This window comes from Gorilla gorilla, chromosome 19 (genome assembly GCF_029281585.2).
Source record: "Gorilla gorilla gorilla isolate KB3781 chromosome 19, NHGRI_mGorGor1-v2.1_pri, whole genome shotgun sequence".
Lineage (NCBI taxonomy): Eukaryota > Metazoa > Chordata > Mammalia > Primates > Hominidae > Gorilla > Gorilla gorilla.
In genome coordinates this window covers 106,675,827-106,690,309 of record NC_073243.2, presented here as the reverse complement: position 1 = coordinate 106,690,309, position 14,483 = coordinate 106,675,827, and the positions used below count along the sequence as shown (strand labels likewise).

Sequence of the window (14,483 nt, the reverse complement as noted above, 5' to 3'; positions counted from 1 at the left end):
TCTGTTTTATTATTGTTTTTTTCTTGTTATTGATATCTTGGTGGAAGGCTGGGGGTTAACTGTATAATAAAATATGCTGACTTTGAAAATTTCTGATTTTACAACCATCAGAGTAGATACTTTTGTACTTAAGTCATTCTCCTTTCTCTCTCCTTGTAAATTAGTGTTTTATTCATCTTTTTCAGAGATTAAGATTTTTCATATTGGTACATTTTAGTTACAATTGAGCTCTTTTTAGATGCTAATACTAATATACATAAAGACTAGGATATATAAGTTACTATAAATTATACTGTAGTTTCATTTAGTTTCTAAAATAAGGATTGTATTAAGCCATTCTTGCATTGCTATATAAAACTACCTGAGATGGGATAATTTATGAAGAGGTTTCATTGGCTTCCAGTTCTGCAGGCTTTACAGGAAGTAGAATGCTGGCACCTGCTTGGCTTCTGGGGAAGCCTTAGGGAGCTTTCAATCATGGTTGAAGGTAATGGGGGAACAGATACATCACATATGGAAAGCAGGAGCAAGTGAGGGGTAGCGGGGAGGGGTCACACACTTTGAAATGACCAAATCTCCTGTGAACTCAGAGCAAGAGCTTGCTCACCACAAGGATGGCCCAAGGCATTCATGAGGGATCCGCTCCCATGATCCAGACACCTCCCACCAGGCCCCACCTCCAGCACTGGGGATTACAATTCAACGTGAGATTTGGGCGGGGACAGATACACAAACTATATCGAGGATATCTTCACACCACCTGCCCAGTTTTTTCATACTTGCTTGATAAGGGTCACTTAAATGAATTACAGAAATGAAATGATTGTTTAAAAATATTTTAAATGAGACATGGATCCTTCTTAATCTCATATTTAAAGAGGACCTCAATGGCCATTTGGTTCTGCTTCCTTATTTGCTACAAATCGTTAGTTTTTATTTTTACTTATCTCCTATGAATCTTTATTTTTATTTTTATTTTTACTTATTTTTTTCTTCTGTCTTGTCTTCAACAAGCTGCTGTCCGGGACCTGCAGAATTATCAGTGATAAAATCTATTAATTAGAAAGATCTCTTAGACACAAAAAACCCTTCAAAAAAATCAATGAATCCAGGAGCTGGGTTTTTGAAAAGATTAACAAAATAGACCACTAGCCAGACTAATAAAGAAGAAAAGAGACAAGAATCAAATAGACACAATAAAAAATGATAAAGGGGTTATCACCACTGATTCCACAGAAATATGAACTGCCATCAGAGAATAGTGTGAACACCTCTATGCAAATAAACTAGAAAATCTAGAAGAAATGGATAAATTCCTGGACACACACACTCTCCCAAGACTAAACCAGAAAGAAGTCGAATCCCTGAATAGATCAATAACAAGTTCTGAAATTGAGGCAGTGATTAACAGCCTACGAACCAGAAAAGCCCAGAACCAGACAGATTCACAGCCAAATTTTACCAGAGGTACAAAGAGGAGCTGGTACCATTCCTTCTGAAACTATTCCAAACAGTAGAAAAAGAAGGAATCCTCCCTAACTCATTTTATGAGGCCAGCATCATCCTGATACCAAAACCTGGCAGAGACAAAACAAAAAATTTCAGGCCAACGTCTGCAATGAACATCGATGCGAAAATCCTCAATAAAATACTGGCAAACCAAATCCAGCAGCATATCAAAAAGCTTATCCACCACGATCAAGTCAGCTTCACCCCTGGGATGCAAGGCTGGTTCAACATATGCAAAGCAATAAGCCTAATCCATCACATAAACAGAACCAGTGACAAAAACCACATGATTATCTCAATAGATACCGAAAAGGCCTTCAATAAAATTCAACATCCCTTCATGCTAAAAACTCTCAAACTAGGTATTGATGGAACATAACATAATTAGAGCTGTTTATGACAAATCTACAGCCAGTATCATACTGAATGGGCAAAAGCTGGAAGCATTCCCTTTGAAAACTGGCACAAGGCAAGGATGCCCTCTCTTACCACTCCTGTTCAACATCGTATTGGAAGTTCTGGCCAGGCCAATCAGGCAAGAGAAAGAAATAAATAGGAAGAGAGGAAGTCAAACTGTCTTTGCAGATGACATGATTGTATATTTAGAAAACCCCATTGTCTCAGCCCAAACACTCCTTAAGCTGATAAGCAACTTCAGCAAAGTCTCAGGATACAAAATCAATGTGCAAAAATCACAAGCATTCCTATATATCAGTAATAGACAAGCATAGAGCTAAATCATGGGTGAACTCCCATTCATAATTGCTACAAAGAGAATAAAATGCCTAGTAATAAAACTTAGAAGGGATGTGAAGGACCTCTTCAAGGAGAACTACAAACCACTGCTCAAGGAAAAAGGACACAAATGGAAAAACATTTCATGCTCATGGATAGGAAGAATCAATATCGTGAAAATAACCATACTGCCCAAAGTAATTTATAGATTCAATGCTATTTCCATCAAGCTACCACTGACTTTCTTCGCAGAATTAGAAAAAACTACTTTAAATTTCATATGGAGCCCAAAAAAAGCCCATATAGCCAACACAGTTGTAAGCAAAAAGAACAAAGCTGGAAGTGTCACAGTAGACTTCAAACTATACTAAAAGGCTACAGAAGCCAAAACAGCATGATACTGATACCAAAACAGACATATAGACCAATGGAACAGAACAGAGACCTCAGAAATAACTACACATCTACAGCCATCATCATGATCTTCGACAAACCTGATAAAAACAAGCAACAGGAAAAGGATTCCCTATTTATTAAATGGTGCTGGGAAAACTGGCTAGCCGTATGCATAAAACTGAAATTGGACCCCTTCCTTACACCTTATACAAAAATTAACTTAAGATGGATTAAAGACTTAAATGTAAAACCCAAAACCATAAAAACCCTAAAAGAAAAACTAGGCAATACCATTCAGGACATAGGCATGGGCAAAGACTTCATGACTAAAACGCCAAAAGCAATTGCAACAAAAACCTGAATTGACAAATGGGATCTCATTAAACTAAAGAGCTTCTGCACAGCAAAAGAAACTACCGTCAGAATGAACAGGCATCCTACAGAATGGGAGAAATTTTTCGCAATCTATCCGTCTGACAAAGGTCCAATATCCAGAATCTACAAGGAATGTAAACAAATTTACAAGAAAAAACAACCCTATCAAAAAGTGGGCAAAGGATACGAACAGACACTTCTCAAAAGAAGACATTTATGCGGCCAACAAACATGAAAAAAAGCTCATCATTCCCTGGTTTTTAGAGAAACGCAAATCAAAACCACTATGAGGTACCATCTCACGCCAGTTAGGATGGTGATCATTAAAAAGTCAGGAAACAACAGATGCTGGTGAGTCTGTGGAGAAATAGGAATGCTTCTACACTGTTGGTGGGAGTGTAAACTAGTTCAAGCATTGTGGAAGACAGTGTGGTGATTCTCAAGGATCTAGAACCAGAAATACCATTTGACCCAGCAATCTCACACTAGTGGGTATATACCCAAAGAATTATAAATCATTCTACTATAAAGACTCATGCACACATATGTTTATTGCAGCACTATTTACAATAGCAAAGACTTGGAACCAACCCAAATGTCCATCAGTGAGAGACTGGATAAAGAAAATGTGGCACATAATATACCATGGAATACTATGCAGCCATAAAAATGAGTTATGTCCTTTGCAGGGACATGGATGAAGCTGGAAGCCATCATTCTCAGCAAACTAACACAGGAACAGAAAACCAAGCACTGCATGTTCTCACTCATAAGTGGGAGTTGAACAGTGAGAACACATGGACACAGGGGAACATCACACACTGGCGCCTGTCGGGGCATTGGGGGTAAGGGGAGGGAGAGCATTAGGACAAATACCTGTGGGACTCAAAACCTAGATGATGGGTTGATAGGTGCAGCAAACCATCATGGCACATGTATACCTATGTAACAAACCTGTACGTTCTGTATGTGTATTCCAGAACTTAAGAAAGCTCTCTTAGTTTTGACCTGACTTCTCTATCTGCAGCATGTATTCTTTGCCCCTGGGGAATATAAAACAAGCTTCATCCAATTTCTGCATTATAGCCCTTAGATACTTTGAAGATAATTATGACTTTTAAGTATCTTTGGATTTTTCTTTTTCTTTTTTTTTGAGATGGAGTCTGGCTCTGTTGCCCAGGCTGGAATGCACTGGCGCAATCTCGGCTCACTGCAAGCTCCGCCTCCCGGGTTTGTGCCATTCTCCTGCCTCAGCCTCCCTAGTAGCTGGGACTACAGGCGCCCGCCACCACGCCCGGCTAATTTTTGTATTTTTAGTAGAAACGGGGCTTTATCATGTTAGCCAGGATGGTCTTGATCTCCTGACCTCGCAATCCACCCACCTCGGCCTCCCAAAGTGCTGGGATTACAGGCGTGAGCCACCGCGCCCAGCCGGATTTTTCTTAATGAAAACTCACAGATAGCATCATTTGAAATAAGGTTAGTGTTTGAGAATCGGTTATATAAGTCAGTCTAAAAATAGATCACAGTAGGAAATACCCTGTGAATTTTGTTACTGTATCGGCAAATTTGCATTCCTCCTCTGTGTGTACTTTGCATGCAAATATAGCAACATTGCCCTAAGTAAATAAAATGGTTCTAGACAAAAACCTGGTTACAAAGTAGACACCAAATTTCACTGGAAATAACCAGTAATACACTTGGAGATAAGTTACCAAACAAGAGTGTAGGAGAACCAAATGATTGCCAAAGACTACGAATTTGGAAGAGATACATCAGAAGATAAGCGGAGGCACAGAAGTGGAAATGAAACTATGCCATGTGGTGTACAGGTTCAAAACTGTTTTGCTGAATTCCTCAGTTCAAGATACCCTCAAGAACAATTTTCATTCTAGCTGTGGAGCACTAGGGAACACAGGAGGGTCAGTGATGGCATTCCCCATAGTTAGGTGACATCCGTATATCTGGAAATGCTGATTTCAGTAGCAGCTTCTCTTATGAATTCAGGAAAAAATGCTCATGCTTTTGACTCATTCTAAATTGTGAAATCTTTTTTGAGAGTTAAAAAAAATTAGAAGAGATGTTTAAGGTGTAAATAAATATGTTATCCTAGATAATCTGTGGAATTTTCAAAACAATATGGTATTTTTTTAAGTCACACTTTAAAATATGGTGATTTTTTTGTTCTTGTTTTACTGGTTGTGTTTCTGTATTGGTTAATCTGGAGAGGAAATAAGAGTGAAGACTGTGTTTTTTGTGGTCAGCAGCCTTATACGACAGCGGAAGCAGCCTCTGCGTTTATAGAGGAGGGTCAGCTGTACCTGTGATTTATCTTGGTGTCTTCTCCAGTGTCTCTTCTAACTAGTGTTTATCTTCTGGGATTACCAAATTTGGCTGGCCATCCAAATTGCCAGAGAAGCTTCTTAAAAAACATAGATTCTCAGGTTCCATCTTCCAAGGTTCTGATAGTGTCTGCAAAGCTCTATAGGCATGCTAATGAAATAATGGGTTCGGAAAAGAATGATTGCCATAAATAAAATAGTATACACAGTCATTCACCACATAACAATGTTTTCATCAGCAGTGGAGCACATACCAGAAGGTGATCTCAGAAGATGATAATACCTTGTTTTCCTGTACCCTTTCTATGTTTAGATACACAAATGCTTACCCAAGTGTTATAGTTGCCTCCAGTATTCGGCACAGGAACATGCTGTACAGATTTGTAGCCTATCAGTAGGCTACACCATATAGCCTAGGTGTGTAGTGGCTACTGCATCCGTGTTTGTGCAGGTGTACTCTAGGATGATGTTTGTCCAAGAACAGAATCTCCTAAAAGATGAATTTCTTAAAATGTGGTCTCCTGGCTAAGCGACCTGTGACTGTACTTTACCTTTCATTTAGATGTCACAAAACTCTTTTAAAGAAAACTATTTAAGATTATATACTTTCAAATATGTACCTTAAAATATGTGAATTAAGAATATGTTAATAGTTTATTTAAAAAGAAGGATGTGTAATTGTAGGGATAAAATATGGCTTATAATTTTATTCAAATCAAGTCTAGTTTATTCTTTGAATCTAAAATTCTGGCTGTTGAGAGCCAAATAATTTATGACTATTTAATAATATGTATTATTTAGAGTAATATATGCATACTTATACAATTAAGACTGATATACAATACAATTATATGTTATAGAGAATAAGAATAATGTGTAATTAACATATAATTGACAATACCATGTACTAAAATGCTTATAAACATATAAAAGCAGTTCAGAGGATGGATAATTAGAAAGCGTAATGTCAAAGTAGGAGCAAAGTCAGGAAGAATAAGCCCTTCTCAGGTCTGCTGATGAAGTCGTGTGCGTGAGCAAGATGGGTGTGGGGAGGCTGGAGCACAGCCTAGCGGGCTGCCACGTGTGCACAGGTGCACCAGCGCAGGAGAGGAGCAGCAGAGCCTGGTCCTGCCTGTCCTTTTCGTGCCGTGGCACTATACGCAGGAGATGGGACTCAGAGCGAGGCAGTTGCTGGGTGACAAGGACAGTAGTGTGGGCTGAGGGCAAAGGGTGAAAGTGAGTGAGGCCTGCTATTTAGGCCTGGCAGATTTCTCAGAGGTGACATTAACACCCCCACCCCCCAACACACACACACACACACACACACACACACACACACTCATCTGGATGGGAGTTTGAATTGTTACTAAGGAGAAACTGTTAGTGAACTTTCTTGCCATTTCTGAATCTGACCTTGACTGAAAAATTGAGTAAAAAATGAAGTTGGTAGGCTGTGATTTAATAATAATAACTTAAGTCACACACTAATCTTCATAAAATAAAGGAATTGTCTTTATTCTTTTTTTGTTGTTTTTTTTGAGACGGAGTTTCGCTCTTGTTGCCCAGGCTGGGGTGCAATGGCGTGATCTCGGCTCACTGCAACCTCCACCTCCCAGGTTCAAGCGATTCTCCTGTCTCAGCCTCCCGAGTAGCTGGGATTACAGGCATGCGCCACTGTGCTCGGCTAATTTTTTGTTGTTTTTTTTAGTAGAGACAGAGTTTCTCCATGTTGGTCAGGGTGGTCTCGAACTCCCGGCCTCAGGTGATCCTCCTGCCTTGGCCTCCCAAAGTGCTGGGATTACAGGCGTGAGCCATCATGCCTGGCCTCTGTCTATTCTTAATTCAAAATTTGCACATCCTATTAATGAGATTTTTACTCCATGGACAGTAAAACAAGCTTTAGATCAGTGAGACTTGCGTTATCTAATGTTGGATTCAAGTGTGAGCATTGCTAACAGGATTAGTACACGGGGTTTACTCCAACCTACCTTAATGATAAACTATTAAAGAGCATTTTGTGGAGTGCTTGAATTGCTCTAGAGTCACAGAAATGTGGTGGAGAATAGAAACTGATCTCACTGCAGTGCTCAGTTCTTGGCAGAGCTGAGGCCTAGAAAGATTAAGCCCTTGTCTGAGGCCATCCAGTGGAAAGGTAGCAAAGTTGGGACAGAAATTTGCCTACCACTGGATTCAGTGGAGTGTAAATCTGTAGAATACCACCTTTCTGCCCCAAAGAGCTTATAAAATCCTGAATAATTTGCCCCTCCTTGTATTAACTGGAACCTAGAGCTAGAAAAACACTGTGTCACATGTCAGGTTTCTGCAGGTCAGACTGAAGTAGCCATTATTCAGTGATTTCTATCTGTTCTCTTGGCAAATCTGTCAGCTTTACTTTGAAATTGTGTCAGCTCACCTTTCCTTTGCAAACTTGCATCCAGAGTCTTAAATGAAAACCCTGCTGTCTTTATCTTCTAATTAGTGTTTATTGGAAGGGTCTGCCTGTAGACTTACTTTCTGTGTAGGCCTCAGCTCTGCTGGGGCTCCCTTGACAGTGCTGGGGATTGCATTGTCATGGACGTTGAGATTAGCTCCACATTTCTTATCTGTATTCTAATACGGCTGGATGGCCCTGGGGCGTCCTCACATACCTTCTGTGGGGAGCTCTTCCTCCATCATGGCCAATCTGTCATCTCTGTCAGGTCATCGTATATTGAGTCTTTTTCCCCAAATCATCTACTAGACTCATGATTTCCTCTTATTTTACTCCTTAGCTCCATTAATTTAAATCACTTATAAAACTGAATTTCATTAAGCGCTTTTAATTGAAAGGGAGCCCTTACAACATGATGATATATTTCCTGGGAACGCATGCACATCCCATGATTGAGTAATACCATAGCTGTGCTAGATGTGCATCCCTTTCTCTGCTGTTAGTCATACAGTTAATATCCGTGGTAGATTGTTCCAGAGGACAGATCCGGTGGTATGCTGGTAGCAGTTTAATCTGATTGCAAAGAGATATTTGAAAGTGGTCAGTGACCTGAAATTTCTGATTTCTGAAGTAAATTACTTTTCAGTTTCCTAGGCTCCCTAGAAATTATTCAGATATTTACAATATCATCTTACATTGGGAGTTATCCTGATATTCTTTGATCAGTAATTATGTACTGAGCATCTGCTGTGTATCACAATATTCAGGCTGCAAGTACCTAGCACTAAGCTAGTTCCTGTAGAGGATACAAAGTAATGCAAATTACTTAAGCGCCCCATGCCTCAGCTTCTCCACATTTAAAATAGAGATGAAACTCATATGCTAGATCCACATATAGACCTGTGGGACACTTGTAGTATTGAGAGAGAATGTGAACACAGAACGCTGAGCATACAATATGATACTGTCGTAAAAGCACATCCAAGATATGTTCCGCAATTCTCCTACTTAGGAGTCAAAAGAAGATGAGGATTTGCCTGGATGGAGGGAACAGGATTCCACTTTGAAGCAAGTTCTCATCCATAGGAGAGCTCCTGGAGTAAGGGAAGGCTGCGAGTGTAGGGGAATGGGGGGAATGATGCCATCCTGCTTGCTTTAGCCTTTGGGGAATTTGGTTGCCCTGTGATCTCCATCCTTGGATCTTTGGTTCTCATACCTGTCAGTTATTACTGAGAACCCTCAAAGAACTTTCGTTACTCCAGGTTACATCTATCTGTATGTACTGTGTTAGTAATTAAAAACTCAGAAATTATTTATTTAGTTATTCATTTAAAATGAACAGTAATGAACCCATAAATGACGTTTTTAATGAAAGGTAACTATATTTCCAAAACAAACAAAAAATAATGAGAATCGCATTGCCTTGTTGCAGACCTTTGTACTGTCTGGTTTGATATCAGATGGCTGATTTTTCATTATCTGTTCTGCATTCATTCTCGTGTGTTTTTCATATCCATAAGACTGAATATATGAAGAAAACCCATTCTCATACAAATACACAGTTGATGGAGGGCAGACTCTTTTATTAGCCTTTTCAAATACGGATATTCTTTTTTGATGCTACAATAAAACTCAACAAGTAGTAATTTCTTAAAGGGTACTTGAAGTATGAAATCTGAAATGCTGTCAGTGAGCTTTTTATACCTTGTTACGCTAAAATCCATTGAGCTAGCTTAAATGCTGAAGGGATTCTTTTGCCCACTTAGGATTTTGTAACCTGCATTATTCACTTGGAAAATAATTGATTGACATAGATCTTCGAAATGCCAACAATACCCAAAAATCACATTTAATATCACCAATCTCATCACAGAAAAGTCTTAAATATTGTAAAGCTGTCAAGCTCAGGATAGCTGATGAAAATTGTTCCAAACTTTTAATTTTGCTTAAAAGCTCAGATGTTATTGACCACGAGGATAAAGTTCATTTAAGTTACAGGTTCACTTTGTTTATTGTTGAAAAAAATCTGCATTGTTCCAGTTAGCCATAGTTTGTCAGTTCTTTCAATCAGAGGTGGTGTCCTATGAGAAAAAAGCGCCTAATTTCACTCACAAGACAAACAATTGGATAAGTGCATTTCTTCACAACAACCAGTGTACTCGGTGTATGGGGGAGTGTTTCCTGTGCCGTCTACAGCATGTTACAGAGTTCTGTGCTTAGGGGTCCAGGTTTAGTGAGAGTAATTGTGACTAAGTAAAATTGGCTTTTTGACTGTGAGCACCTGGCAGTGGAGAATAACTCCCATTTAGCGAGGTGCCACTGTCTTGACTTGCACTCACAGTCCGGTAGTTTGATCTGCTGTGGCTTTTGCACCATCAGACCACATGTCAGCACTGGGAGGAAGGCACTTCTTAGCATTGTTGTGAAGTAGTTTGACTTAGAGGACACTAAGGTTTCTGCAGACTACACTTGAGAATTACTGCTCTGTGGTATAATAGCAGTTGCCAAAGTGTCAGACCAAAAATACATATTTTGGTGGGACCATAGTCTTATCTTTGATCTGTTAACAGAAGTCAGGCGTTTCACATTGGCCCTACTGAAACCATTCTTTCTTCTGAATTCTATTTATTCCATTGTAACTTGGAAAGCAACACATTGTATATCATCTGGTATAGGTGAATGCAAGACGAAATGATGAGGCATTTTGATCACCTCTTGTAAGAGAAGTGGACCTTTAAATTCTTAGGAAAAGTTAATCAACATTTAACTGGACTGTTTACATTTTGGTTTATTTCCCCTAGGTCGTTTAGGCCAATTGGGTTTGAAAGAAGGATTTCCATCTGCTGTGAAAAATATTAGTTCGGTTATTGGTATGTTTATACAGCATGCTCATGATGAAGGTAAAACTTACATCTATTAAAATTACTTTTAAGTAACTTGTGTTTCTCATAGTTAAACCTTTTTTGGGGTCCTTACTGTGTGCTGTGCTCTGTGCTTTGCTTGCTGCCTCATAGATTAGGGAATATTTGCAAAACATTCTAGCATTAATATTGGAATGTGTATGTGGATTTTGTGGTGGTATTTGATTACTTAAATAAAAGTCGTTCGCCCTGTTGGGCATTGCTTTCCTAAGGAAGAAGAAAGTCTCTTCTCTTCCTGCGGCTAACATTCTGCCTCTAAAACTCTGTACTGTGTGATCCCTGACAAGTGACTTAACCTGGGCTCTCTGCAAGGCCTCCTGGGTGGAGCTGTGTCTTGACGGAATGAAATCCGTGATGCATAGTGAGATGCCAGGTATCACAGAGTACTTAGCGTCAAGAGGGGAGAGCTCGGAAACCTGGAGACCTTGTGAGCAAGGCTTCATAGTGGGGATTTCTGTTATCATTTACATATTGCATAGCATGTAATTTTATCTCTTGTGGGAGAAGCTTAACTCAAAGTAACTCTTATAAGGGATGAATCTAGTTTTTATTTTGAATATTGTATAATCAAGGAATAATAGAGTTAAGCAGCATGCCATCAGAAATGCACAGAGTTACATTTTAAATACTGTATAACACCCAAGATGATCTTAACATGGTAGGTTGTCTTCAGCTTTCAGTGGGAGACTGTATATTTAGCTTAATGAGAACAGTGTTTCTCATTAAGCTGCTTTCTCTGAAATACCTTCTTTAACTTTAGGATAGCCGCTGAAGTGGTACACATTTCTTCCATATTACAGTGCACTTTTTTACAATTGAGGTTGTATATTGACATAAAAGAAAGTAGCCAGAATAATGGCTAATGAGTTGTTTTGCCAGCAGATGCAGTTTACTCTGATACTACAGTGGGTGTAACCTAGAAGCTGTGGTAATCCTCGTCCCCATGAGGGAGAAGGAGGAGCTGATGTTGGGGCCTGCTATAGATTAGACCTTGTGCATGGCACTGCCCCACAGCCTAACGGGATCCCCAAGACAGCCATCTGAGTGGATGGCATTGTCCTTCTTGTATACAGGAGGAAACCAAAGCTCAGAGAGAAGAGTGATTTGCTGAAGGTGAGGCTAGGAAGTGCCATCCCTGCTGTTTGCCCAGGTCTGTCCCTCTCCAGAGCTAGCTCTTTAAATAGTGCCACATGCTGTTATTTATTAAAATTCTTTTTAACCTCTTGTGTTTCTCTTACTGTTACACTTTTTTATTTGTTTGAGTCATGGCCTTACTGTGTACCCCGTGGTCTGTGCTTTCTCATTGCTTGTAGTTTATGGGGGGGAGTAATATTAAGAGCTGCAGTTCTGCCTGCTTGTCAGCATTAATGTTTGAATGTGTGGGCTTTTGTATTATTTGAAATAGTGCTAGTTTGCCCTGTTGGAGAAAACTGAGATACACATTGAGTATGTTTTATTTGAAATGCTTGGGACCAGAAGTGTTTTAGACTTCAGATTTTCTTGGATTTTGGAGTGTTTCCTTTATATTTATGAGTTGAGAGCATCCCTAATCAGAAAATCAGAATGCTCCAGTGAGTATTTCCTTTGTGGGTCATGTTGATGCTCCAGAAGTTTCAGCTTCGGAGCATTTTGGATTTCAGATTTTTGGAGTAGGAATACAGTGCAACCTCCAACTTTAACTCCTAAATTGTTTAACCTAAATTATTTAAGTAAATGAAATTTTAATAGCTCTGAAATAAACTTAGCTTAAAAGAGAACTGTGATAATATACTGTAATGTATAAGCTAGCTATAATCCAGAATCCTACACTATACTGTAGTTTTTGAAAGCATGGTACAGTACAAAAACAGTTTTTCATTATATCTCATTGTATTATGTTTTCTCATTTCCAAAGTCCATTTATAAATGCTTCCCATGGATATCTCATAGAGTCATATGTTTAATGAAGGTTTTAGGATCACATTTTATTAAAACTTAAATATGGGCGTGTGATCCTTCCAGAACTGTTTTGGGAAGCTCAGTGGTGGCCGTGGGTGACTGGGATCATATTTAATTTTCATTGCTGCCAGAAAGCATTCTGTATTTGAATAGTATTCCAGTAGGTTACATCACTAAAATTTTGAATAACAGATATTTTCTTGTTTTATGACTGATCTGAAATTTCTTTTCAGATATACCATGGGGTATACAGTTAGCAGCCGTGTATGCTCTTTGTGACTTGAGTCCCAGCAATCCAGCAGAAATTTCCAAGATCCTGGAAGCTTGGCGGAGAGAGGCCTCCAAAAGCGTTCCATCTGCGATTGTCAGCTGCCTAGAGGAAGTCAGTGCCCTGAGCACAGAGGAGCTTGGCTGACCCGGGATGCCACTGAGGCTTGAGAAGTGCCTTGACACATTTTGAACACAAATAGTTTGATCAGCTTTCAGAATACAAAGGGAGGTTTCAAAACGAAAAGACATAAAATAGCTAAAACAGACCAGAGGCTCTCCTTATTGTTTGGCAAGGAGACAGGAGAAACAAGCAGTCGCATAGTCGTTTTTCCCTAAATCTCATACGTTTCACTTAAGGCTGTTGTGATCTGTGACATATGGGTTATATTATTGTGTCTTTGTCAAACAACAAAAACTTGAACTTAGCCCTTTTTTTGCTGCAGAAAGTGTCCTTTTAGTGGCTTCTTAAAATTGAGTGGCATTTTATAATGAACTTACCAATATAAAAACATGATTTGGTTCCTGAGCTGTTGTTGTTGGACTTGTGCTCCAGTGAGTGACTAGGAAAAAATAAATTGGCAAAAACCTAGAGTTTTCTGCTATCTTAGCTGGAAACGAGCTGCAAAAGTTTTTCTCAAGATGTAGTGCTAATTGATGAGAGCAAAACACGGAGAGCCCTTCGCAGAAACCCACTTCAATGCATTTTCTTCATATCCCTGAAGTTCCTTAAAAATAGGTGACACTGTATCAGGAAGAGGAGAACTGAAGAGTAGAAGTTCCCTTGCAGATTTTTCTATCAGTGACATGTAACGAGCAATTCACAGATGAGCGCAGGCAGAGCTCTGTGTGCCGTGTACATATGGACCGTGCTATGATGTGTCTCACATTGGATGATATTCCACTTTGGGAATTTTAGTATTTGTATATAGAAAATGGGTTTAATAACTCACCATGGTTTTGATTTGTCTTATATTCGTTATTTCTTAAAACTCTTGTATGTGTTTTTATAATAAAAAATAAAAGTAAGCCATGGATATTACTGTTCTGATTATTAGAGTGAAACTGGGTGTTACTTCTGCTCTACCAAGGGTGAAGAAGACATCTAACCAAAGATAGAAGAAAATGGTCATTCCTAAAGAGACCTGCCTTCTGGTGATAGAAACATTGCATTGCCAGTACTTACCCGGCTTTGAGTATTTACGGAGATGCTCTTTAGTGATACCAGATGCCAGATAATTAAGTGTTTACAGGCCCTCATGATTGGATTTTTTGTTTAATTACAGCTGCTGCCCTTTAACAATTGCATTTGGCAGCAATTTTGTTACTCCTTCCTTAAGTAATTATAACAGGCATAACTGAAATTTTTAAATCACTTGGTTGTCCTTTCGGAAGCTTTGTGTTGATAGTCATTCTTACTACCAATATGTTGAACATACTCTCTCTGCCAGGTGCCTTGGTGGGAGGAGCTAGTCACATGGCATTTGGGTAGAGGAAAATCCTAAACGAGTGGTCACCCAGTATATACAACAATCATAAATTGGGGAAATAGCAACAAAGAAAACCTGG

At 39.1% G+C, this 14,483-nt stretch overlaps 1 protein-coding gene and 1 long non-coding RNA gene across 2 annotated transcripts in view; both read left to right on the top strand.

Annotated features, from left to right (window-relative positions):
• The window catches only part of ICE1 (interactor of little elongation complex ELL subunit 1), a 67,455-nt gene extending 53,504 nt beyond the window's left edge, over positions 1-13,951 (top strand). The window contains exons 18-19 of the mRNA XM_063700851.1: positions 10,590-10,688; positions 12,881-13,951. Of these exons, the coding sequence (XP_063556921.1) occupies positions 10,590-10,688; positions 12,881-13,062 (281 nt within the window). The 3' untranslated portion in view covers positions 13,063-13,951. The remainder of the gene's footprint in view (positions 1-10,589; positions 10,689-12,880) is intronic.
• LOC134757631 (uncharacterized) lies at positions 10-10,588 on the top strand. Its single transcript, XR_010131852.1, has 2 exons — positions 10-487; positions 1,015-10,588. It is a non-coding gene; the product is annotated as an uncharacterized lncRNA (long non-coding RNA).
• Positions 13,952-14,483: the final 532 nt, after the last annotated feature.